The following is a 25,079-nucleotide window of genomic DNA, read 5'->3' on the forward strand; positions in this document are numbered from 1 at the left end:
CATGCAAAGACACTTCAAACCCAGCTGGACAATAAGGGTCATGATATAAGTCCCTTCTCAAACTTTCTGCCTCTAACGTCACAGGAATTTTTTCAGACCCAGTGTTGTGAAATCTTGAGTAACGCTGGGGAAGAAGAAAGACTCAATCAAAGAAATCCTTAATAAATCCAGTTAAGATTATAGGCAATTGTCATAATTCTGTTGAGATCTGGGCTAGGTTATTCAAGGTGGTCTAAAGAAATTAGGCACTGATCTGCAAATGAGAGTTGGGAGCTAAACTTCCTGAGGCTATTCTGAAAATCACAGCCTAAATCATGCCTAAATTCTGCATCACGACTTTCCCGAAGGCCCCCTTCACCTCTTGGTTCCTCAGACTGTAGATGATGGGGTTGAACATCGGGGTGATGGCTGTGTACATAAGTGACAGAGTTTTATGGAAGCCTGGAGACTGTTCTGCCGATGGTGCCATGTACATGATAATGAGGGTCCCGTAATACAGACTCACCACCAGCAGGTGAGAGGTGCAGGTGGAAAAGGCCTTCTGCCTCCCAGCGGAGGAGGCGATTTGCCAGATGGCCGAGAGGATAAGAATGTAAGACACAATTATGAAGAGGAAAGGGATCAGGGCTGTCAGGGAGCAGGAGACCAGAATGACCATTTCCACCAGGGGGCTTCTTGCACAGGATAATTTGAGCAGCTCTGCCATGTCACAGAAGAAATTATTAATTTCATTGGGGCCACAGAAGTTTAGCTGGGGCACCATCCCCACTACTAAAGCCGAGCCTGAGAAACCAGTTATCCAGGAGGCAAATACCAACTGAAGGCAGAACCTGAAGTTCATCATAACCTTATAGCTGAGTGGATTGCATATGGCTAAATAACGGTCATAAGCCATGACTGCAAGAAGGAAGCACTCTATGGAAGCCAAAGCACCGAAGAAAAATAACTGTGTGATACAGTCCCTGAAGGAGATTGTCCTATCCTCTACCAGGAACCCAGCCAGCAACCTGGGGGAAATGACTGAGGTGTAGCAGGTCTCCAGGAAAGACAAGTTCCCCAGGAAGAAGTACATGGGGGTGTGAAGGTGCTGGTCATACACAACTAGCGCAACCATGAGGAGGTTCCCAGCCATGGTCAGAATGTAGATCACCAGAAACAGCACAAAAAGCAGAATTTGAACTTCGTTCAGGTTCCCAAATCCCAGAAGGATGAACTTGGTGATGGATGTTTCATTTTCCCATTGCATGTGTGCCATGTATTCTCTGGAAGAAAAGAAAGGAAGGAAGAAAGATTAACCAAACCAGAAAGATCTCCTTTCCCCAAATCTACAACTACTTCCTTGTTATTCTATCCCTTTTAACTGTATTCAGTATCTACTTACGGCCAGATTATCAAAAGCATTTATGGGCCTAAAAAGAACAGGAGTACTTGTGGCACCTTAGAGACTCATAAGCTTTCGTGGTCAAATAAATTTGTTAGTCTCTAAGGTGCCACAAGTACTCCTGTTATTTTTGCGGATACAGACTAACACGGCTGCTACTCTGAAACCTGTCATTAAGGGCCTAAAGATTCACTTATTCTTCTAGTGGGATTTTAGAAAAGAACCTCAAGAACTAAAGTTTATTGATTTGAATGGATGTTAGGTGCCTAGATGCTTTTGAAAGTCCCACTAGGCACCTAAATACCTTTAAAAATCTGACCAGTGACCTGTTTAAGAACATTAATAAATCTAACTAGACACCTATCTGAATCTTTAGGCACATAAATACCTTTGAAAATATTTCCCTTAGTATATCATATTTTTTTCACCTGGCCTGATGCAATAGGCAGTTGTTACAACAGCTACAAATATGTCCATTAACATGATCCCAAAACTTCACATAAGGGTACTTTTTGGTTAACTTTGTAAAGGGTAAAAAAAACAATGGAGGCAAGCAACTGCAGCCCCCAGAGTAACCTACCTATAATTTTTTTCAGCAACATGCAATAATACATATGGATAAGTTTCTAATTCCAAACCCACTTAAAGCCCCCTGCCTTTGCACAGCTGTATTGGCATAATGAGGCTGTAGGAGAACTGGTCAAAACATTTTTTCTATGGAAATTTGTTAGTTTTCAGCAAAACACTTGAAAAGAGAGATTTTGGCCACAAAAGGCAGTTGCAGTGCCTCGTGGGATATGTAGTTTGCTCCTCATGACCCCATTCTCCTCAATGGGCTGGGATCCCCCATCTGGACTACATCTCCCATATTGCAGCAGGAACAGGGACTCCATATTGCACAGGTTCCACTTATTAAAATGGAAGACCATGATGCATTATGGGAGGTGTAGTCCAACTGAGGATGCCAGCCACAGAGGAGAATGCAGACACAAGAAGCAAACTACAACTTCCAGGAGGCACTGCATCCCCCATTTAAAATATTTTGATGAAAAAAGGAAATTTTCCATTGAACACAGACACATTTTTGAAAATTAAAAAAAACATTACTCAAAACCCCAATAACTCATTGAAAAATAGTTGAAGGAAAATTTTCAGCCCAGATATTAGTATGAATGAGATTTTGGTCTATAGGACTAGATGCTTTAGCTCCAGTCCAATGAGTCAGAATACAACATATGAGCTTAACTACAAGATATGAGCTTTTAGAAAAATGCCTGCATGGATATGAGTCTAGCACTTTGCCCTGCAGGATCCCACACCTGGGCTCAGTTTAGCTTCAAAGAACACAGGAGCCATAGTCCCATTTCTTCGTTCAGGGTGCTTTGCTTCTAGCCCCAAACAAAACATACCCTCTGATCTAGCTGCAGAATGTCTCTGCTAACATAAACTGTGATGCTGAGGCATGAGCAGCTGAGATAATAACTAGTGATCAGGGCTTTGCAGATGAGAGTATGCAGATACAGAGAACAAAAATCTGCTCTCTCAAACTGTCAGCCACCCTATTTAAATAATTGGGTTATAAGGAATGCAAGTTAGCACATATACAGTATGAGCATAATAAAATGTATATAGATCCACATAAATAATAAGGTGCAATGCTTCTTTGGCCCTAACGTGATGGACTAGATGGGAAGCTCAGTCTATTTATCATAGAAAGGAGAAAGTTAACAGGTGATTTGATCACGGTCTATAAGTAAATAGGGAGGAAATTTTTGATTAAAGAAGACTTTTTAGTCTGGCAGAGAAAGATCCAATGGCTGGAAACTCAGGCTAGAAATAAGTTACATTTTTTTAACAGTGTAGCCTATAGGGTGGTGAGATTAAGAAATAAGTAAATATTAGATTTGGGGTCTAAGTCAGCACAAGTGTAGAGAAGGATGGGAAATGGAAGTTGCTAGTGTGTGAAAGTCAGAGATAAATTGGAGACAGAGTGTTATGGGAAAGTAAGAGTTAGCAAGGACAGGGCCAAGGGTTATGTTACTGTTATGTCTGGGTTATAACTGGTTTAAGCAGGTTTTTAATCAGTGTTTTTGAGAATTGTTGAGAATGTTTTATTAAAATGCTGCTACCTATATTGATAATATGGGAAGGACATTGGTGCAGATGTTAATTTAAATAATGTGTAATATAAAGAAGCAATAAGAAGGTGGTGGATATATAATTATGGTAATGGACTGTTTAATGTTAATTAGTATTATAATAGAATATAAAAGGAGTAGCTTTGCTAAATTGCAGAGATATGCAATTAACATCTAAAGGGTACCATCACTCTGTTCTCAGTGGATTGATCACCCATTGATATACCCTTCCATCTTTGAGTGTAAGTGTACTTGTAGGATTGTGTAAGTGGTAGTTGCACACCTGTTTGCTTAACTAATCAATGTTCTTTTTAATAAAGATTGGTTGTATCAGTCAAAGAGTTGCCTGGGGGTTCTCTACTAAATAAATTTTCTGTAACTGACCTAGAGGTTCGAACCTGAAAACTAAGTATGGTTTTATTTCACCCTTATCATTAACTACTCAGTATTAATTGGGAACATTTCAACATAAAGGCTACAACAGTGAGTGTAATTAACCATCAGAATAACTTACCAAGGAATGAAGTGGATACTTCATCACTTGGAGTCTTTACATCAAGACTGGCTGTTTCTTTCTAAGAAATCAGCTATTGCTCAACCACAAGTTATGGGCTGGTTGCAAGAATTACGGGGTGAAATTCTCTGGACTGTGTTATGCAGGAACTCAGACTAGATGATCATAATGGTCCCTTCTAGCTTTGATATCTACAAATCTGTGACCTTATATGTCTCTTGTATCCCTAACATCAATGATGCTTTTATAGTTCACTGAAAGTCAGTATAATCCAGGGTGGTTGATCAGTGCTCTGAAACTCTGGCAGGCAGGGATCTATGCCTGGCTTTGCCACTTACCAGCTTCATGGTCTTAAGGATGTCACTTCCCATGTTCTGTCTCAGTTTCCCCAGTTCTAAAATTGAAGCTTTTACTTTGTGACTTAGGAAGGAAGGGAGAGACTTTGAAAGGCACAAAAAGGACATAGGATAGGTGCCTAATACTGTTCTTTTGCCTTTGGAACTCTTTGCCAAAGAGCTCTATAGAAAGGCTTAGTATTATTATTGCATACAGGAAAGGAAATAATGCATGTAAGGCTACTAGCTATACTAGCAACATTTACCCACACTTACCCTTGTCTTTATCACGGTCCAGGGCTAGCTGCACCTTTGACACCTCTCAGTGCAGATGAGAGGCATTGAGCCTTTACCTCACTAGGGTGCAAACCTGCAATTCTCCCACTCTTTAGACCCAGTCCCCGGGTTGCAACACCTGTTTACCAGCTGTGAGTGCTTAGCAGGCCTGACAAAGTTCATCTGCCCTTGCAAGACTGCCCCACAGGGAGCTGTGACTGGGTGAACACAGTGACCCAAACCAGCCTTTGTGAAGCCAAATATCATGTAATCTGAACAGCAGGAATCAAAGCATAACACAACAGCTGACATGCATCTGTCTGACCTAAAGCTTAGGTAGGCTTAGCTTATCCAGATGGCTGGTTCTGGGGGGAACGGTCTGTACCCCGCAGCCTCTGCGTCCCTCTCTCCTAAGCTCCAGTGGCTCAGATTTTCAACGACTCCCAAAGCAACTTGTTTCAGTTTCTCACCTGTTGGTCCTCCCGTCTGCAGTTACCAGCCCCAGTGCTGAACCCAGCATGGTGGAGGTAACACTTCAATTGCACTGACGCCAGCACTGTCCTTAAAGTATCAGAAAACAGGGAGATCAGGCGTTATTGTCTGCTTCCCAGCCTACGTGGTCTCTGGTCCTATTGGAATTAACCTCCTGGCAGCCATCTTGCAAGCCAGACAATAACGATGAAACACATAGATAATATTCATAAGATAGCACAGACAACTCACATGTCCCTTACACTCCTTACCGATGTTCATTCGAATGTTGAGAAGCTGGGACTTGGTTGTCAACTTGCAGCACCTTTTAGATGACATTGCTGCCTAGTTATATGCCTTTTTCCCATTCACTAAAGATTACATCATTGCGATAGTTTTCTTCCCGACCCTTTTGTGGATTGCTTTGTCTCCCTCAGTGAAAAGACATAATAACACCCTCTGCTAACATTTTAAAATGTCTGTTGCATAAACCAAATTCACATGTAAACCTCAAGAGGGTTATTAATTTGTTAAAGCTTTAATGACAAAAAGGCTCTGGAGAAAAGTTCCGTTTCTTTCTTTGTTTGTTTGTTTGTTTGTTTGTTTCTTTCTTTCTTTCTTTCTTTCTTTCTTTCTTTTCATAAAGAAACACACAATAAAAGTACAATAATGTAAAAGTGACTTACAACTTGTAAACGGTTTCAAATTCTGCACGCGACACGGGGTCTCCAATATAGAGGTCTCTTCAAACCTAATTTTAAAGCCCGGCCTGAACATGACTAGGCCAGAGTCAATCCAAACCTGACCCCAGCCTGAGGGTGTTGAGTAGTTTTCAGACCTGACCTGATCCAAACCCAACACTTAGGTTCAGGTTGCCTTGAACAGCACACCGAGGTTTGGGATTGGGGTGTGTGCCGAGGAGACTGGGGTTTAGAGGGAGCTCAGGCAGAGGTGGATGTGGAGAAGGGCAGTGGGGAAGACCCCCACCTTGGCCTCAGAGACACACAGGCAGGCTGAGGAAGCAGAGGGGTCAGAGAACCTGTGGTGGTATGTTGTCCCCGCTCCCTCGCCCTGGCCACCCACAACAGCTGCCTGCCCGGCTCCTTGCTACCTATGTCTGCTATTGCTTTTGCACAACCGGCAGCGGGTCCTGCCCTGGAGGGGAAACCAGCCATCCTCCTTGTTCCCAAAATGACATGGCTCTGCCCAAACTCCCCTTCCCCACCTACCCCACTCCAGTCCCTGCCTCCATGCACCCCCTCTCCCCAGCTCCAAGGGGGCTGGCCTGAGGGAGGAATGGGGGCTGGGTTGCACCATCTTACAGAATGAGTTTTCATACCCAACCCAAACCTGACATTTGTAATTGGGTCCCATTGGGTTTGAGTCGGGTTGACCGTCTCTACTCCAATAGAACTAAACCTTCAGTACATTAGAGGTCTTCATTCCTCTCTTACTCCATTCACTTGGGTCACCTTATGGAAAACTGTGCTTCATTAGGAAAGTCATTGCTTTGCTTCCGACCCTTCCCAGGGATCCTTGCTCCTCAGGCTGTAGATGAGGAGGTTGAACATGGGAGATATTGCTGTATGGAGCAGGGAGAGGACCTTGTTTAAATCTGGTGACTGTTTCCTATAGAGGTCCAAGAGACAATTATGATGGTCGGTGGTGGGATGGACGAGGCTCAGAGGTCCACCGCTCTAGGCCTCAGGGTCCTGCCACACCCATCCCAGGAAATGAGCCGTAAAGAGGTCCTCCAAGCGGGCTAGAGTGGCTGTGGGGGAAGCAGCCAATCAGAGAGGCTGCAGGAAGTAGCCAACCAGGGCCCAGGAGGGCCATATAAAAGGAGCTGCAGAACCAGATACAGTCAATTCCTTGCTGGAGCCAGTGGAGTGCAGATGGGTGCTCCTGGCCGGCCAAAGGGAACTGCAATGCAATGGACAGCTGAGTGCCGGCAGGGATCGGAGGAGCGAAGAAGAGTTCCTGGATGGCTGCAGAGCCTGAACTGGGAACAGCCCTGAGCTAAGGGTAAGGCATCGGTGAAGGCTGGGACTGTAGGGAAGTGGCCCAGGGAACTGAAGGCAGTTTTGCTATAGAGACAGGGTGGCACGTGACTACTATTTTTAGGGTCCCTGGGCTGGGGCCTGGACTAGTTGGTGGGTCTGGGTCCCCCACATAGGCCACTGGGGAAGGGCCTACAATTGGACAGCAGTAAACCCCCAGAAGGGGACTGAACTGTCATGAGGCCCAGCTGGAGATCTGGGGCCAGAATAGATTAAGAGGATGAAACCATTGCCTCCAGGGAGGAAGCCCTGTGGGTATGGCCTGATACCAGGGCCAGGACTGTTTAAAGACTGCAGAAACACCTGACCAGAAGGGGATGCCCATGAGAGGTGGAAACTATGCTGTTACATGGTCCAATAGGAAACAGAAACAACCTGGAGGTGTGAGGAGCAGGTGGAGAAGACTTTTCTCTTCCCTGAGTTGGAAGGGATCCTTTGGATAATCAAGATGATCCTACAGTAGGAATCTAGGGTTAGTAGAAATGGGACCACACCCACAAAGGCAGACACTATGAAAGACAGAAATTCAACCAGATGGATGTCACTACAGGTGAGTTTTAACAGAGGCATAAAATCACAAAAGAAATGGCCAACCTCCTTGTAAGGACAGAAAGGCACCATGAAGGTCAAAACCACCAATACTACAGGAGCCAATTATCCAACAGCTAGCTGAAGGCCAACCATTGGGCCAGAGCACCGGAGTGAGAATGACTCTATCTCCCAGTGGTTAGGGCACTCCCTGGGGAGATGGGAGACCCCTGTTCCTGCTCCAATGACTATTTTATTTAATTGTTTATATAAAGATCTGTGGAATGTTACTGAAATACAACTAGAGCAACCAAAGGAAGTTAACACTGTATTTATAGACTTTGCAGCTGCTTTTGACTGAGTGTATCCATCAGTGCTGTGGATACTGCAACACCAGTATGAGATGCCTGAGAGTTTAGTGCGCTTAGTGGAGCAACTGTACCGCAGCATATTTATTTGTGTGAGGGTCAAGGGTTGTATTACAGACTGGTTTTCTGTAGAATCAGGAGTACACCCGGGATGCCTTCTCTCACTTACGTCATGTAGTGTTCTAATACACGTTCCGATGACAGGGCTGATTGAGGCCAAAGTAGTAGATGTGAATTTTAAAGATTTATCATTAATACATCTTGAGTATGTGGATGATATTGTCTCCTTGGAGAAACTACTGACCAACTACTTCTAAAGCTGGAGCTGAGAAACTGCAGAACCTATGATGATATAACCAAAGCTATGCATGTTCCCATAAAATAGTAACAAATGCCCTGCTGATGCTGCATGTGGATGTCTTTGACATTAAATGGGTGAGTAGTTTTACCTATCTGGGTGGTCAGTTGACAGCTCAAGATTCTATAGCAAATTGGTCTTGCGTCAAAGGCATTTCTGCATCTTCAAAGGCTTCTGTAGGTAGCAGGATATCTGTACGAAAACTAAGAGATGAGTATTCAATGCCATTGTGATGTCAACTGTGTTATATGGAGCAGAAACATATCCATTATAAACAGCTGAGTAGAGGAAATTAAACATTTTTTTCAATGTTAAAAGTTACAGCATGTTCTTAACATCAATGCGTTTGATAATGGCACCAACAGGGAGATACTCAGGTAATCTCAGCAAGATGCGGTCTTGCATCAGTTGGAAACAAGATGGCTGCAATCGCGGGGTCGTGTCTGACGTGCAGAAGAAACTATGCTTGTACATAAATTTATAGAGCTGAGGTTGACGGAAGCAGAGGCGTGGCTCAGGGCCGTAACTAGTAGCTCCTGAAGTGGGATGGAAGAGTATAAGTCCCCTGGACTCTCACCAAGCAGGGGTTTACCTTTTTTTTTATTAATATGATTTTTTAACTTCTTATTTCAAGTTTTAAATTTTATTTTTAAATGCTTTAAAAATACATTATTTTAATTTACTTTATATGTCTTTTATAATCTGGCCATTCCCTCCTGCCAGGTCCCTAACCCCTCTCCACCACCTGACAGCCCCTTCAGCCAGCCCCGTCTCCACCTCTCCACTCTGCCCCTGCCCCCAGCCAGGCTCCTCTCCTCCACTCTAGCCACCCCAGAGCCATAACTAATCATTTTAGCACCCGGGGGCAAGCAAGCATATGTGTGCCTTCTAGAGATGATGAGTGTGGAGAGCACGAAGGGTCAGTGTGATGGGTTGGATCACAGAAACCCCCTTGGGAGCTGCCACCTGACATACCAAGATTACCCCTTCTTCTGTTTTCCCTGCCAGCTCAGGACTCCAGCACCCTGTCTTGCTGAGCCAGCCACTGCCGTCTGCTCCAACACAGACCCAGGGTCTCAAATACGTGCCCCAAAGCTGCAGGTTTACCTGAAAACAGCTCACAGAAGTGTGCTTGTCTATTACACTCAGATGCCCAACTTCCAGAGGGGTCTAAACCCAAATAAATCTGTTTTACCCTGTATAAAACTTATACAGGGTAAACTCATAAATTGTTCGCCCTCTATAACACTGATAGAGAGATATGCACCGTTGTTTGCTCCCCCAGGTATTAATACATACTCTGAGTTAATTACTAAGTAGAAAGTGATTTTATTAAATACGGAAAGTAGGATTTAAGTGGTTCCAAGTAGTAACAGACAGAACAAAGTAAGTCACCCCAGCAAAATAAAATAAAATGCGCAAATCTATGTCTAATCAAACTGAATACAGATAATCTCACCCTCAGAGATGCTTCAGGAAGCTTTTTCTCAGACTGGACACCTTCCAGGCCTGGGCACAATTCTTTCCCCTGATACAGCTCTTGTTGAAGCTCAGGTGACAGCTAGGGAATTCTTCATGATGGCTCCTCTCCTCCCTTTTTCTGTTCCACCCCTTTATATATCTTTTGCATAAGGCGGGAACCCTTTGTCCCTCAGGGTTTCCACCCCCCCTCACTGGAAAAGCACCAGGTTAAAGATGGATTCCAGTTCAGGTGACATGATCACATATCACTGCAAGGCTTCATTACCCACTTGCCAGCACACACATATACAGGAAGACTCACAGATAAACACAGCCATCTGCAGGCAATGGGAGTCATCAAGATTCCAAACCATCATTAATGACCCACACTTTACATAATTACAATAGACCCTCAGAGTTATATTTGATATTTCTAGTTTTAAATACAAGAGTGGTACATTTATACAAATTGGATGATCAAACTCAATAGATTATAAACTTTGTAATGATACCTTACAAGAAACCTTTTGCATGAAGCATATCTCAGTTACGTTATATTCACTTATTACCCTATTTTTCTAAAACTATCCCAGTTACATTATATTCACTTATTATCATATTTTTATAAAACCATATAGACTGCACAACGTCACAGTCAGATCCGCCCCCCCCCCCCCCCCCCGATTTCTGCCTTCCATTTAGCACAGAGGTTTTCAAACTATGCGACATGGCCCATAGGGAGCTACCCGGCCCACTTGGGCCCCTGGCTGTCCAGGCTATGGGAGCTGGGGTGCTGGCTGGCTTGTCTGGCAGCCCTCCGTGCCCTGCTCCTCGAGCCAGGCTGCCTCTGTATGGCCAGGCACTCCCCAGGCAGGGCGTGCAGCACAGCTCCGAGCTGCACCTCTGATGTGCTCTTGCCTCTGCCCCAAAGGAGCCTGGCGCTGGCTGGTACCACCCCCTGGAGCCGGCCCTTGCCCATGGAGCCTGGCTGCCATGAGATGCTCCCTGAAGTGCTCCCTGCTCATCTCCTTGGGCACCTGCCTCTCAACAGCCAGATCACTCTCCCCATGCTCCCTGAGCGCAGAGTGGGAACCATCCCTTGCTCCCCTTGGCTGCCCTGCCTCAGCCCCATGGCTGCCAGCAGTCACACAGCTCAAGCTCTGAGTTCGGTCACACAAGTCCGGTGCCTAGACCAGGATCTGGGGGCAGGTGGCTGCTGCTAGCAGAGCAGACTCGCTCCCTCCAGCTCCGGAAACCAAGGCCATGAGAACAGAGTGACCCCTAGGGTTAACATATTTCAAGTTCCCAAATCAAGTACACTGTGTGTATGTGTCCTGGGAAGGGGTTATTTGGGGATGCGGGAGGACTGTGTGTGTGTGTACTGGGAGGGGTGTTTGGAAGGCGCTGGAGCGGGTATTTGGGGGTGCTGGAAGGGTGTGTGTGTACTGGGACGGGTGTTTGGGCGGTGAGGGAGGTGGTAGGGTGGCTGGTGTTGACCTGGGATGCAGCGCCAGCCCGTCAGTCAGCGCCTCCCTGCCAGGCCTCTCTCCATCCCCAGGGCGGGGAGCTGGGTCCTGGGCCTGGCCCTGTCATCTGGCTGAGAGGCACATGGTGGCTCCACTTATGTGGCGGGCTGGGCCTGGAAGGGGCGACATGAGAGGGATCTGGCAGTGGCAGATGTAGGGAAGGGACCAATGGGGGTGGGGGCGCAGAGACCGCTCTTTCCCAGAAATTTCCTCTTATTTCAAAAATCCACCCACATCGGGGGCGGATGACCAAAAAAGAAATAATGTCTGGGAAAACCCTGATGTATGGTGGTAATCCTGGTGACCCGTCCGCAGCCGCCAGGAGCTGGGGAGTAGCCGGGGGCGGGTCTGACACATGCCTCTGTTCCGGCCCGCGGGCAGGCAGCCAGTGGCACTCAGCACTCTGCCCACCTGCCACCACGGTCCTAGCGCCACAGGGAGAACCTGCTCCAGCTGGGGTCAGTAGGCCCAATCCTGCAGGGAGGGGGGCAGGGTGCTGAGCACCCTCTGCACCAGCTGAAACCACTGGGCCCGATCCTGTGCCACTCCATTTTTCCACCCCAGCAGGCTTTGTGCCCTGGGCGGCTGCCCCACTCTTATTACGGCCCTGAGCCACCCCTCTACTTCCTTCAACCTCCGCTCTATAAACTTTATGTAAAAGCATTCTTTCTCCTGCACATTGGACAGGACCCTGCTTTGAGGCTGTATGATTGAAATATAACAATGTGTATCAGTGATATTGCCACAGTTAGACAATTCCAAAAAATCTTGTACAAAGCATGTCATGTAAGGTGTCAATGGAAACATTATGATTTGCTCAGTATGATTATCCTGTTTATATGCATGTATTGTTTTTGTATCTGAAGTTATGAATATTGTCTATGCACTGGTATCTTACTTATGTGCTGTATTCCTGGGCAAAACCTTCCAGATAAGATTTACATCTAGGCTAGAGAGCTTTGTGATGATGGCCCATCAAAGACACTTAGCTCTCACAATGGGCCATAGAAGAGACTCATTGCTCCCAGAAGGATCTTCCTGCAGACTCCTCAGCCTCCAAGGGGCCAATGGCTATGCCCTGTGAGTCAACAAGCCATGTAAGGACATGTGATATGCTCATGTGACCCTGAACTCCATCTTGTGCCAATAACTTTCCACAAACTGTGCTGTGAGCTTTGTTTGAAACAGAAAATTTCAAGGCATGTGGCAGAGGTTATAAAAGACCCTTGGGATAACTCAATTTTGCCTATTTCCTTCCCTGATTATCTGGACCGTGGATTTACAACTAAAAGGAGCATATTGAATGATGGAATGAGGACCTTCCAATCCTTTGGACGTTACCAGAGAGATTTTACAAGCCAGCAGTCTATAATATCACTGCTACAAACCTGATATAAGGACATTTCAATTATTGTATCTATGTGATCTATGAACCATTTTAATTCTCTTCTTTTCTTTTACTAATAAACCTTAAGATGTTAGTTACTAAAAAATTGGCAGCAGTGTGACTATTAGGTAAGATCTGAGTTATATATTGACCTGGCTATGTGGCAGATCTCTTGGGATTAGAAGAACCTTTGTTTGATTAAATTGATTTTCAGTAACCACTCAATATAAAGTCTAGTGACTGATTGGTGAAACTAGGGCTCGAATTCCCTAAGGAGACTGCATCTTTGACTTCTTGTTAACCAGTGTGGTGAGACAGAAGTTTACTTTTATTACTGTCTTGATATAATCTAATGATAGAATAATCCTCAGTTTGGGATGAGTCTGCCCTATTTCTCAGTTGTTTGTCCTGAATCTGCTATTCTCAGATGTGACCCACTGAGGCACAGTAACACCTGCCATTGCAGCCATCTCGTTCTCAACTGATGCAAGACCACATATTATCTGAATATATCTTTGTTGGTGCCATAGTCACAAAGTAAAAGCTTCAATTTTAGAATTCAGGAAACTGAGACAGAACATGGGAAGTGACATCCTCAAGACCATGAAGCTGGTCAGTGGTAAAGCCAGGAATAAATCCCTGCCCCACCAGAATTTCAGAGAACTGATCAATCCCCCTGGATCATACTGAATCTCGGTAAACTCAAATAGCGTAATTGATGTTAGGGATATAAGAGACATATTAGGTCACAGATTCATAGATTTCAAAGCTAGAAGGGGCCATTATCATCATTTAGTCTGAGCTCCTGCATAACACAGGCCAGAGAATTTAACCCAATGATTCTTATATCAAGCCCGTATCTTGTGGTTGAGCGATAGCTAATCTTTTAGGAAGAAATAGCCAGACTTGATTTAAAGACTCCAAATGATGGATTATCCACTACATCTCTTAATAAGTTGTTCTGATGGTTAATTACACTCACTATTGTAGTCTTTATGTTGAAATGTTCCCTAATGATATTAAGTAGTTAAAGATAAGGGTGCAATAAAAACATACTTAGCTTTCAGGTTCGAACCTCTAGGTCAGTTACAGAAAATTGATATACTACAGGACACCGAGGAAACACTTTGAATAATACAACCAAACTTTATTAAAAAGAAAATTGATTAGTTAAGCAAACAGGTGTGCAAGTATCACTTACACAATCCTACAATTACACATACACTCAAAGATGGAAGGGTATATCAATGGGAGATCGGTCCACTGAGAACTGAGTGACGGTACCCTTTAGATGTTAATTGCAGATCTCTACAGTTTAGCAAGGCTACTGCTTTTATATTCCATTATAATACTAAGTAACATTAAACTGTCCTTTACCATAATTATATATCCACCACCTTCTTATTTACTCTTTACATTACACATCTCCACCAATGTCCTTCCCATACTATCAAGATGGGTAGCATTTTAATAAAACATTCTCAACAATTCTTAAAAACACCGATTAAAGCCTTGCTTAAACCAGTTATAATCCAAACATAACAGTGACATAGTCCTGTGCCCTGTCCTTGCCAACTCTTACTTTCCCATAGCACTTTGTCTCCAACTTATCTCTGACTTTCTCACACTAGCAACTTCAATTTCTCATCCTCCTCTACACTTGGGCTGACTTAGACCCCAAATCTAACGTCTACTTATTTCTTAACCTAAACCACCCTATTGGCTATATTTTTTTAAAAATGTAACTTATTTCTAGCCTGAGTTTCCAGCCACTGGATCATTTTCTTCCTTTTTCTGCCAGACTAAAAAGTCCTCTTTGATCAGAAATTTCCTCCCCATGTAGATACTTATAGACCACGATCAAATCACCTTTTAACTTTCTCCTTATTAAGATCAATGGACTGAGCTTTTTATCCAGACCATCATCTTGGGGCCAAAGCAGTATACATTGTTGTATACAAAGCAGTATCATTGTTCCTATGGATCTATATACATTTTATTATGCTCATACTGTATATGCTCTAACTTGCATTCCTTATAAGCCCGATTACTTGAGTAGGGTGGCTGAGAGTTTGAGAGAGAGCAGATTTTTGTTCTCTGTATCTACATACTCTCATCTGCAAAACCCTGATCACTAGTTATTATCTCAGCTGCTCATGACTCAGCATCACAGCTTATGTTAGCAGGGACATTCTGCAGCCAGTTCAGAGGGTATGTTTTGTTTGGGGCTGAGAGCAAAGCACCCTGAATGAAGAAATGGGACTATAGATCCTGCGTCCTCTGAAGCTAAACTGAGCCCAGGTCTGGGCTCCTGCAGGGCAGTACTAGACTCATATTTCCATGCAGGCATTTTTCTAAAAGCTTACATCTTGCAGTTAAACTCATATGTTGTATTCTGACCCATTGGACTGGAGCTAAAGCATCTAGTCCTATAGACCAAAATCTCATTTATACTAAAATCTGGGGCTGAAAATTTTCCTTCAACTGTTTTCCATTGGGATATTGGGGGTTTAAGTAATTTTTTTTTCAATTTCCAAAATCTTCTGTTTTCAATGGAAAATTTATTATTTTTTCATCAAAATATTTTAAATGTGGGTTGCAGTGCCTCCTGGGAGTTGTAATTTCCTTCTTGTGTCTGCATTCTCCTCTGTGGATGAGATCCCCTGCTGCACTGCACCTTCCATAATACATCATGGTCTGCCATATTAGTAAAGGGAAGCTGTGCAATATGAAGTCCCTGTTTCTGCTGCATTATGGGAGATGTAGCCCAGATGGGGGAATCCCAGCTCATTGAGGAGAATATGTTACCCAGGGGTTTCAGAAACCAAAGCAGTGGTAACTTGATTGCTTTTCTCCAGGCGGTGGCAGGTATAAATCAATGGGGGCACAGGTCATCCATCTGATAAATAATTGGCAGAAGCAAAAGTGCTTTTACCTAAAGCTACTTTTTTTATTAGATCTCAAACACACACACACAGGTTGTTGCTGTAGGTTGAAAGCATTTCAAAACATTTATATTTACCTAAAGTTAAGAAATGGTTTCAAGGGATCAGCGGCCAGGCTTTCAGGGGCCCGGCCTTCCATCTAGCTGCTGGGGAATTTAGCTGTCAAATCCTTGCCCAAAGACAGCTTTCTTGGACTGCTACAAAGCACACTTTCTAACTAACATCTTTATAAATTTTATCCATACAAAGTACATAACTCAGTCTCTAAGGGTACATCTACACTACAGCGGGTAGTCGATTTAAGATACGCAAATTCAGCTACGTGAATAGTGTAGCTGAATTCGACGTATTGCAGCCGACTTACCCCGTTGTGAGGACGGCGGCAAAATCGACTTCTGCCGCTTTTTGTCGGCGGCGCTTACTACCACCTCTGCTGGTGGAGTTAGAGCGCCGATTCGGGGATCGATTGTCGCGTCCCAACCGGACGCAATAAATCGATCCCCGAGAGGTCGATTTCTACCCGCCGATTCAGGCGGGTAGTATAGACCAGACCTAATAGACTAATAATTTCCCTAGCAACTGCCATAACAATTCATTATTCTCCTTATCAGCAAAGCGTTTCTAGTCATAACAACAATAAAACTTACATAGCAGACGCACCTAAAACCAAGGTCATTTTCCAAACATTCCTTATATTTCCCTGGAATCTTCACTTCTTGTCCCTACACTCTCCCCACCATTCCATGAATCTGCAGTACTGTCAAGTTCTGGAGTAGCATACAGGAATGTCAAATTCTAGGGTAACAAATGGGGACAGGAGCAAACTACATATCCCACGGGGCACTGCAACTGCCATTTGTGTCCAAAGTCTCTCTTTTCAAGTGTTTTGCTTAAAACCTTCATATTTCATGAAAAAAAGTGTTTTGGACCAGTTGTTCTAAGGCCCTATTATGCGAATCCAGCTGTGCAAAGGGAGGGGGCTTTAAGGGGGTGTGGAATGAGATCTTACCCATGTGTATTATGCATGCTGCTGAAAAAAATATAGGTAGGTTACTCTGGAGTTTGCTGACACATGCCTCCATTGTCTTTTTTTCCCTTTACAGAGTTAATTGAAAAGTACCCTTCTGTGAAGTTCTGGGGTCATGTTAATGGACATATTCGTAGTTGTTGTAACAACTGCCATATTACATCAGGTCAGGTGAAAAAATATTATATACTAAGGGACAGATTTTCAAAGGTATTTCTGTGCCTAAAGATGCAGATAGATGCCTAGTTGGATTTAATGTACTTAAACGGTCATGGGTGAGATTTTCAAAGATATTTAAGTGTCTAGTGGGATTTTCAAAAGCATCTAGCCACTTAATAACCACAGAAATCAAAGAACTTTAGGTTGTGAGGTTCTTTTGTAAAATCCCTCTGGAAGAATAACTGAATCTTTAGGCCCTTAAACACTATCGACAATCTGTCCCAAAGTAAACACTGAATACAGTTAAAAGGGATGGAATAACAAGGAAATAGTCATAGGTTTGGGGAAAGAAGATCTTTCCGGTTTGGTTAATCTTTCTTCCTTCCTTTCTTTCCTTGCAGAGAATATATGGCACACATGCAATGGAAAAATGAAACATCCATCACCAAGTTCATCCTTCTGGGATTCGGGAACCTGAACGAAGTTCAGATTCTGCTTTTTGTGCTGTTTCTCGTGATCTACGTTCTGACCGTGGCTGGGAACCTTCTCATTGTTGTGCTAGTTGTGGCTGATCAGCAGCTTCACACCCCCATGTACTTCTTCCTGGGGAACTTGTCTTTCCTGGAGACCTGCTACACCTCAGTCATTTCCCCCAGGTTGCTGGCTGGGTTCCTGGTAGAGGATAAGACAATCTCCTTCAGGGACTGTATCACACAGTTATTTTTCTTCGGTGCTTTGGCTTGCATAGAGTGCTTCCTTCGTGCAGTCATGGCTTATGAGCGTTACTTAGACATATGCAACCCACTCAGCTATAGGTTATGATGAACTTCAGGGTCTGCCTTCTGTTGGTATCTGCCTCCTGGATAACTGGCTTCTCAGCCAATGCATTAGTAGTGGGAATGGTGCCCCAGCTAAACTTCTGCAGCCCCAATGAAATTAATAATTTCTTCTGTGACATGGAGGAGCTGCTCCAATTGTCCTGTAGAAAAAGCCCCCTGGAAGATATGATTGTCCTGGTCTCTTGCTCCCTGGTGATACCAGTCAGCTCTGTGTTCTTGGGGAACCAGGGTGCAGTATCCAGCCTGACTCATGAAAGACCTCCGCCCTCCCCCCATCCTCTGTTTAAACCAAAACCCATCAGAGGAAAAAACTTGCAGAGAGCAGTGAAGGGCATTGGGAGACACAATGATGTCTCCTGACAAGGGTGACAAGATTAAGACATCTCCATTAGCACACAGAATGGAGAGCACAGACAACTCCCCTAGCCTCATCTGCATGAAAGATGGGACAGGGAGACATCTCAATTTACATACAGAATGGAGAACAGAGAACCACACTGAACTATGGGATCAGAAAAATCAGGGAACCACTGCATCATGGGAATCTCTGCTCCAGATGCTAATGAACCTACGCCTGCACACACCCAGCTCAGCAGTTATCAGACCAATTCTAGTAATAAATCCTTGATTGATATCCAAAATACTGAAGCAACCTAGTTGCACTGTGAGCTTCCTGGAAGAAAACACCACCCATAGCCAAGAGTGATCAACTCCTATTGTCTAGCCTAAAGAAAATCCTTGAGTCATCAGCTTACCTATAAACATATCTAGTGTTCTCCCTTGAACCATTATATTTTCTCTACAAAAATCCCTACTCACCCTCCAGTCGGGGTTCTGATGCTTAGATCCAAACTATGCATCAGTTCCACTGGGACTCCATCTTTTCCTGACTGATCGTGCTGGGGGCTCTGCCTGTCTCCAGCACTCAGGACCCTCCGCTACCACCATCACCTCGGAACCCCGACCAGTTCAAGCCTCATGGAGTGGGTGAGATCCCCCCTCTTTTCTCTCTCTCTCTCTCTGTTTTCCTTTTTACCTTAGGTATTAACCTTTAATAATGTATGTTATGTTCGTTTAGCCCTCCTTGTGTAGTTATCACTATTATTCAATAAATAACTTTTATGGTTAACTTGGTTGCTTCTCTCTCTCTCACTGAACTTTACTCTTTTGTGTTTTTAGCTTCCCCCATTCACTCTACAGCAACGCTTCTTTTACCTAAGCTAAAGATCCCTGCAGCTCCCTAAATACTGTGGGGTTTGCTCATCAAGTAGGTTACTGCCAGTACAATTGTGATGTGAGAGTGGGGATAGAGATGTGCTGAATCTGGGACGCATAAGGGTAATAGCTTGAAAGCGCTGCTTGACCCAATCCATGCAGCCCAGGGGCATATAAGGGGAGGCAGCTTGAAAGTGCTGCTTCATCCAGCCCAGTGAGTCCAGAGACATATAAGGGGTCAGCTTGACATTGCTGATTGATCCAGTCTGCTCAGACTTGCTCTATTAATGTATGTGTGGGTGTTCATCCAGTTCTGGGGCTGGAGAAACCCAGCCCTAGGGAACCTAGGTCCTGCAGGATAGCTCCATTGGGAGGGGACATGCAGAAGGGAGAAGTAGAGCTTCATATGAAAACACAAGTGACACAAGCAGTACATTGATAGAATTACAGAATCCCCTCCCCCAGAAGAGTAACCCGAATAAATGAGCATACCCCAAAGTAATGGGCAAATCTGGTAACACTGGTAAGCCTGGTCCCTTTCTTAGAATCATAGAATCATAGAATATCCGGGTTGGAAGGGACCTCAGGAGGTCATCTAGTCCAACCCCCTGCTCAAAGCAGGACCAATTCCCAACTAAATCATCCCAGCCAGGGCTTTGTCAAGCCGGGCCTTAAAAACCTCCAAGGAAGGAGATTCCACCACCTCCCTAGGTAACGTATTCCTGTGCTTCACCACCCTCCTAGTGAAATAGTGTTTCCTAATATCCAACCTAGACCTGTTGACTCATATCCAGCTTCTCGTCCACTGTGACCCCTAGGTCCTTTTCTGCAGAACTGCTACCTAGCCATTCGGTCCCTAGTCTGTAGCAGTGCATAGGATTCTTCTGTCCTAAGTGCAGGACTCTGCACTTGTCCTTGTTGAATCTCATCAGGTCTTTTTGGCCCAATCCTCTAATTTGTCTAGGTCCCTCTGTATCTGATCCCTACCCTCCAGCATATCTACCACGCCTCCCAGTTTAGTGTCATCTGCAAACTTGCTGAGAGTGCAGTCCAGAGTCTTCTTCATCATTGTGTCTTATGTTCTTATCCTCTCAGCCATCCTGTGAATCGCCTCCTCTGCCAGGAGGCAAAAGGCCTTTTCCACCTGCGCCTTTCACCTGCTGGTGGGTGAGTCTGTATTATGGAACTATCATTATCATATGTGTGGCACCATCAGCGGAGCAGTCCCCAGCCTTCCATATAACTCTGTCACTTATGTACATGGTCATCACCCCAATGCTCAACACCATCATCTACAGTCTGAGGAACCAAGAGGTGAAGGGGGCCTTCAGGAAATCCGGGATAAAGAATTTAGGCATGATTTAGGCTGTGATTTTCAGAGCAGCCTATGGAACTTTGGCACCCAACTCCCATTGGTAGATCAGTGTCTAATTTCTTAGGTCACTTTGAATAACCTAGCCCAGATCTGAACAGAATAATGAAGATCACCTACAATCTTAACTGGATTTAACAATCTCTTTGATTGGACCTTTCTTCTTCCCCAGCATCACTCAGGATTTCACAACACTGGGCCTGAAAAAATTCCTGTGAAGTTAGAGGCAGGAAGTTTGAGAAGGGACTTTTATCATTTGGCCCTTATTGTCCAGCTGTGTTTGAACTCTCTTGGCCTGGTTGCAAAATGAAATGTGGACATTAAACTTTGGTGCCTTAGATGTTTCTAGGATCTTCGATTTCCCTCTTGGTATTCGATTTCTCTCTCAGTCTTTCCTCCACGCACACAGTATCCACGCACACAGCCCATTTATCAACCATTTCTTTTGCTCCCCACTGAAACGTTATCAACTAGGTTCTCCAATAGTGTAAAATAAGGTTGCTCCACTAAAAATAATGAACTGGATTGCCATCTGGTTTAAATTGATGTAGCTCCAGTGGAGTCAGTGGGCCACATTCCCCTTCGGTGTAAATTCATGTAGTTCAATTGAATCATTGAGACAGATCCCCAGCTGCTGGGAATGAGCCATAGCTCCACTGGAGCCAATGTCCCAGTCCCCAGCTGTGGGAAATTGGTGTAGCCCCATTGAAATTAGCAGAGCTACATCAGCTTACTAGAACTGAGAATCTAGCCCTATAGCTGCTCCTTATTTTATCCCTTGTTTTCTGCAGCCACCTAGAGGTCTTCTTATAGGGGACAAGAGATATGAATTAGGTTCTTGCACTGCAATGTATCTACTGTGGGGCATGGGGAAATTACCTTATTTCTCTGAGCCTCGGTTTCTCTTCCCACCTTTTTGTTTCCTTTATCTGTTTAGAATGTAAGGCCATTGAATCAGGATCATCTCATACTTTGTGTGCAAGCCCTGTAGACAATAAGTCTGTGATCTTGGCTAGGGCATGAAATCCGACAGCTATGATATACATAAATACCACTACTAATTGTCCCTTTTGGCCTATTGCTCTCTCAGACTGATTGGAAAGAAGTGGAAGGGGCTATTTCTGATGTTCTCCATCCCAAAGCTAGTGGGGCTGAATCACAGACAGTGCCCCCTTAGGGTAAAACCCTAATTTTTCATCTCATGACTATGGTTACAGTTTGTGGTGCAAGAGATTTGAGTTTCTACTCAAGTTTTGTATCTGTTTGAATACTGTTTGTAAAATAAACTTTACTAGTCATTCCGCACAACCTTTTCTATCACTGTCTGAACACCACTGAGGTTCACTGCAAGTTTTCTTTTTTTGCAAATATGTTTTTAATGGCACAAAGCAAGATTTATAGGCAAAAATTCCATGAAAACACAGACCTACATGTTAACAATATTTACTTTACTTATGCATGATTTTTTTATCAAGGTTTCGCCTTGTAACACAGTGAAACATTGAAATACAACAGGTCAGAAGAGGAATTGTATTTTATATGGGTAACAGATTGGTGAGAGGCACGGAGATGCCATGGTGTCTCTTTTTCTCTCACATCCAAGAAGTGGCTTCGGGCCCCTGTCCCTGCATTTGCATGGCAGCCGGGAGTGGGATGTTTCTTGTTTACTCTGTCACCGTGTTACAATCAACTGGAGACCCTCGGCTGTGATGGCTGCTAAGAGCTGCATGGAAAGAGCTGCACAAAGGAAGCCATTTGCAGTGCACGCACAACACAATCACTCCTACATAGTCAGGAGCGCCACCTACTGATGCCTCATTCATTAACTCATAGTCTTTCCTCCACACACACAACAACAGCTCCTCCCCCCAGCTTTATCTGCCCAGAGCCTCGCTTAAAAAAGCCGAACATGCAGAAAAAGCCTGGGGCGGCAAAAAAGCCAGAGCCGGCCCTGTCACCATGTTACAATCAACTGGAGACCCTTGGCTCTGATGGCTGTTAAGAGCTGCATGGAAAGAGCTGCACAGAGGAAGCCATTTGCAGTGCACGCACAACACGAAGTTTGATCACTCCTACAAAGCTGCATATTCAGGAGTGCCACTTACTGACACCTCTTCATTAACTATTGACATAGATCCAGACATCTCTCATTTATTGAACACTCTTGTAATGCAGCACAATGTCCCCTGCTGAGGTGGGGATGGTAGGGTCCACCCAATGCCAGTGGGTCCAACACTTCATTAAGACAAATGGTGCAGTTCACTCCACTGAGAGCTACTGTCTCAAGCTCTCTGCAGACTCAGGCTGATGTTGCTGCATCGATTACACTCAAGGCAGCTGTCCCTTCTGAGCACGGTTGTCTCTGGCTCTCTGCATAGTCATTCAAGTGTCGTGGTGTTGTTAATATTCAGGGCAACTTTTGCCTCTCAGAGATATTGTCTCAGGCTCTCTGCAGACTCGGGCAGAGAGGATGAATGTGTCTTTCCCCTTCCTTCCCATAGAGCTGAGGGAGCTGGTGGGTGGATAATCTGTACATTTAGGCCTGAATGCTGAGACCAGGATGGAGAGGCAGAGCAGAGGAAGAGAGAGAGAGAGCAGCCAGCTAGGTCACACAAACTGAGGGCTGACAGTCAAGGGAGGACACAAACTAAGAACCACATTTTCAAAACAGCTCAGTATGGCGGGTGATGAGCTGTGTCAAAAATCTGTCTCTAAGTGCCACTCAGGAGTTGCTGGCTGAAGGACATTTTTGAAAAATCGGCTCTTTTAATTGCCTAAATGGGAGCGGAGCTTTATGGGAAAATCTGTCATCAGTTGTGGGCGCTAGGTTGTTGGAAATCTGGCCCTTAGGGTGGGATTTTCGAAAGCACCTAAGTGATTTAGCAGCATAACTCTCATTGCTAGAGTCATTGGGGCTTGAGCTCTTAAATAGCTTGGTGGCTTTTGGAAAATCCCACTCTTGTATGTGTCCAGCTCAGTGCTGAAACTTGCCAGCCTGGGAGCTATATTGTGGAACACAATGGAGTGCAGAGCGCTGTCTCTGGGTCACAGCCCTCATGTGCTATCTGAGCATGTCCCAAACATTAATGGATTTTACCCACACAACGGCCCTGTGACATGGCTATAACAACTTTTCATTTCCATTTGACATTTTAAAACAAAAGTTTTCCTTTCATTTTGAGAGGTCAATTTGAAATCAAACCTTTTTCCCCCCAATAGAAAAATCAAATATTTTTCATCAAAATACAGATTCTCCCACAGAAATTTTCTGTTGCTATGTAACCACACTTTCAGATTGGAAAAAGTTTTAATGTGAAAAAAATTCAGCAGACTTAACAAACATGGAAGTACTCATGATTCCTGTCTGTGGCGGGGTGGTCACCCCACCAGGCTTTGAACAGCTTAAAGCAGCCCTAGGAGAGGGCTGAGGGGGAAAGCTGGGCTGTTTGGGGAAAATAGACACAGCTGTAGCCTGTGTAATTAGGGCCCAGCTGGCCCTTATAAGAGGGCAGTGGGCCAGAAGGAGAGACTCTCTCTAGCTTTGAGAGGGAGGGACCTGGCTGCAGGGTACCAGAGTGGAGCAGGGCTGGGGAAAGGCCAAGGGAGCCGGGGAGCTCCGGCCTGTAAACCTCCCCCCCCCCCCCAGGTTGCAGTCTAGTGTAAGACCAAACAGGTACTGGGATTGCAGGGGACGGCGCAAGGCTAGGCAGAGGCAGCAGGTCGAAACCCCCCTTCGTCTATGATGAGTGGCTATCACACTGCAGTCTGCACCAGTGAGCAGGGGCTAGATGGTGATTGGCCATAGCCCACGACTGAGGCAAGGTGGGGATAGAGGGTTGAGGGATCCCCTGGGTGGGGAGACCCTGAGGCTGTGGGGGTATTGCCAGGGGGCAGCACCCCAAAGACAAAGGGGCACCGGGTCCTGGGAGTGACACAGGGGCCAGTGGCAGTGGGACACCAGCCTGTAGAGGGCGCTCTGGAGGCTGGAAATACTAATTCCCTGAGACGACCAGCCGGAGGCACCACAGGGGTGAGTCCTCGCACCGTCACACTGTCCTAAAGAAATTAGAGTCCAACACAATGATGCATAGTAAGCAGGATACTCTGCAAAACCAGGAGGTGAAAGTAATTAAGTCAGGCTAATTTTTATTCACTGAGCTGATTGCAAAGGATTTGAATTTTGATGAGAAAGAGGGACATGTTGTCATGAAAATATTCCCATTTTTCAACTAGCTCTATTCATTTTATGTGAAGCATGTGAAAGAAGAAATCATCCCAGTGAAAATTGGAGAAGAGGGTAGTGTCTTTGTTAACTGGGACAGGCAGTGCATTCTGTCAATACTAGGCTGGTATGGGCAGAGATACGGGACTCCCAGTGGACACATGGATGGTATTGTGGTTAAAAGCATTGGACAGGGACAGAAGAGATCAAGCTTCACTGTCTTCCTCTTCACAAACTTTCTGGCTCACCTTTGGCACATCACTGGGGCTAAGTTTTCCCCATCCAATAGGAGTTGGGTACCTAACTCCCCTAAACTCTATTAAGAATCTCAGCTTATTGGTTGACTCTTCATTTAGCCCAGCCCATATCTCTTTAAGTCAAACTTTCACAACAGGTGGATTCTGAGTCATATCATATCTTTATTTGCTTAGGCAAGTTCCTGAGCTGGCATACCTCAGTGTAGCCCTGTTTATTTCAGTGGAGTCACGCTGCTTTCT

The 25,079-nt window shown here is 44.7% G+C and overlaps 1 protein-coding gene and 1 pseudogene across 1 annotated transcript; one reads left to right on the forward strand and one right to left on the reverse strand.

Moving 5' to 3' along the window:
- Positions 1–307: 307 nt before the first annotated feature.
- On the reverse strand, positions 308–2,010 carry LOC128847443 (olfactory receptor 1020-like). Its single transcript, XM_054046843.1, has 2 exons — positions 1,962–2,010; positions 308–1,262 (listed from the first exon to the last, which is right to left on the reverse strand). The coding sequence occupies exon 2, from the start codon at positions 1,253–1,255 to the stop codon at positions 308–310; it is 948 nt and encodes a 315-aa protein (XP_053902818.1). The 5' UTR covers positions 1,256–1,262; positions 1,962–2,010.
- Positions 2,011–17,342: 15,332 nt separating this feature from the next.
- LOC128847590 (olfactory receptor 1020-like) lies at positions 17,343–20,353 on the forward strand (annotated as a pseudogene).
- The last annotated feature ends 4,726 nt before the right edge of the window (positions 20,354–25,079 follow it).

This window comes from Malaclemys terrapin, chromosome 13 (genome assembly GCF_027887155.1).
Source record: "Malaclemys terrapin pileata isolate rMalTer1 chromosome 13, rMalTer1.hap1, whole genome shotgun sequence".
Classification (NCBI taxonomy): Eukaryota; Metazoa; Chordata; order Testudines; family Emydidae; genus Malaclemys; species Malaclemys terrapin.

What these genes read in the sequence shown, in the direction of transcription:
- LOC128847443 (XM_054046843.1), bottom strand. Translation starts at nt 1,255, where the DNA reads ATGGCACACATGCAATGGGAAAATGAAACATCCATCACCAAGTTCATC.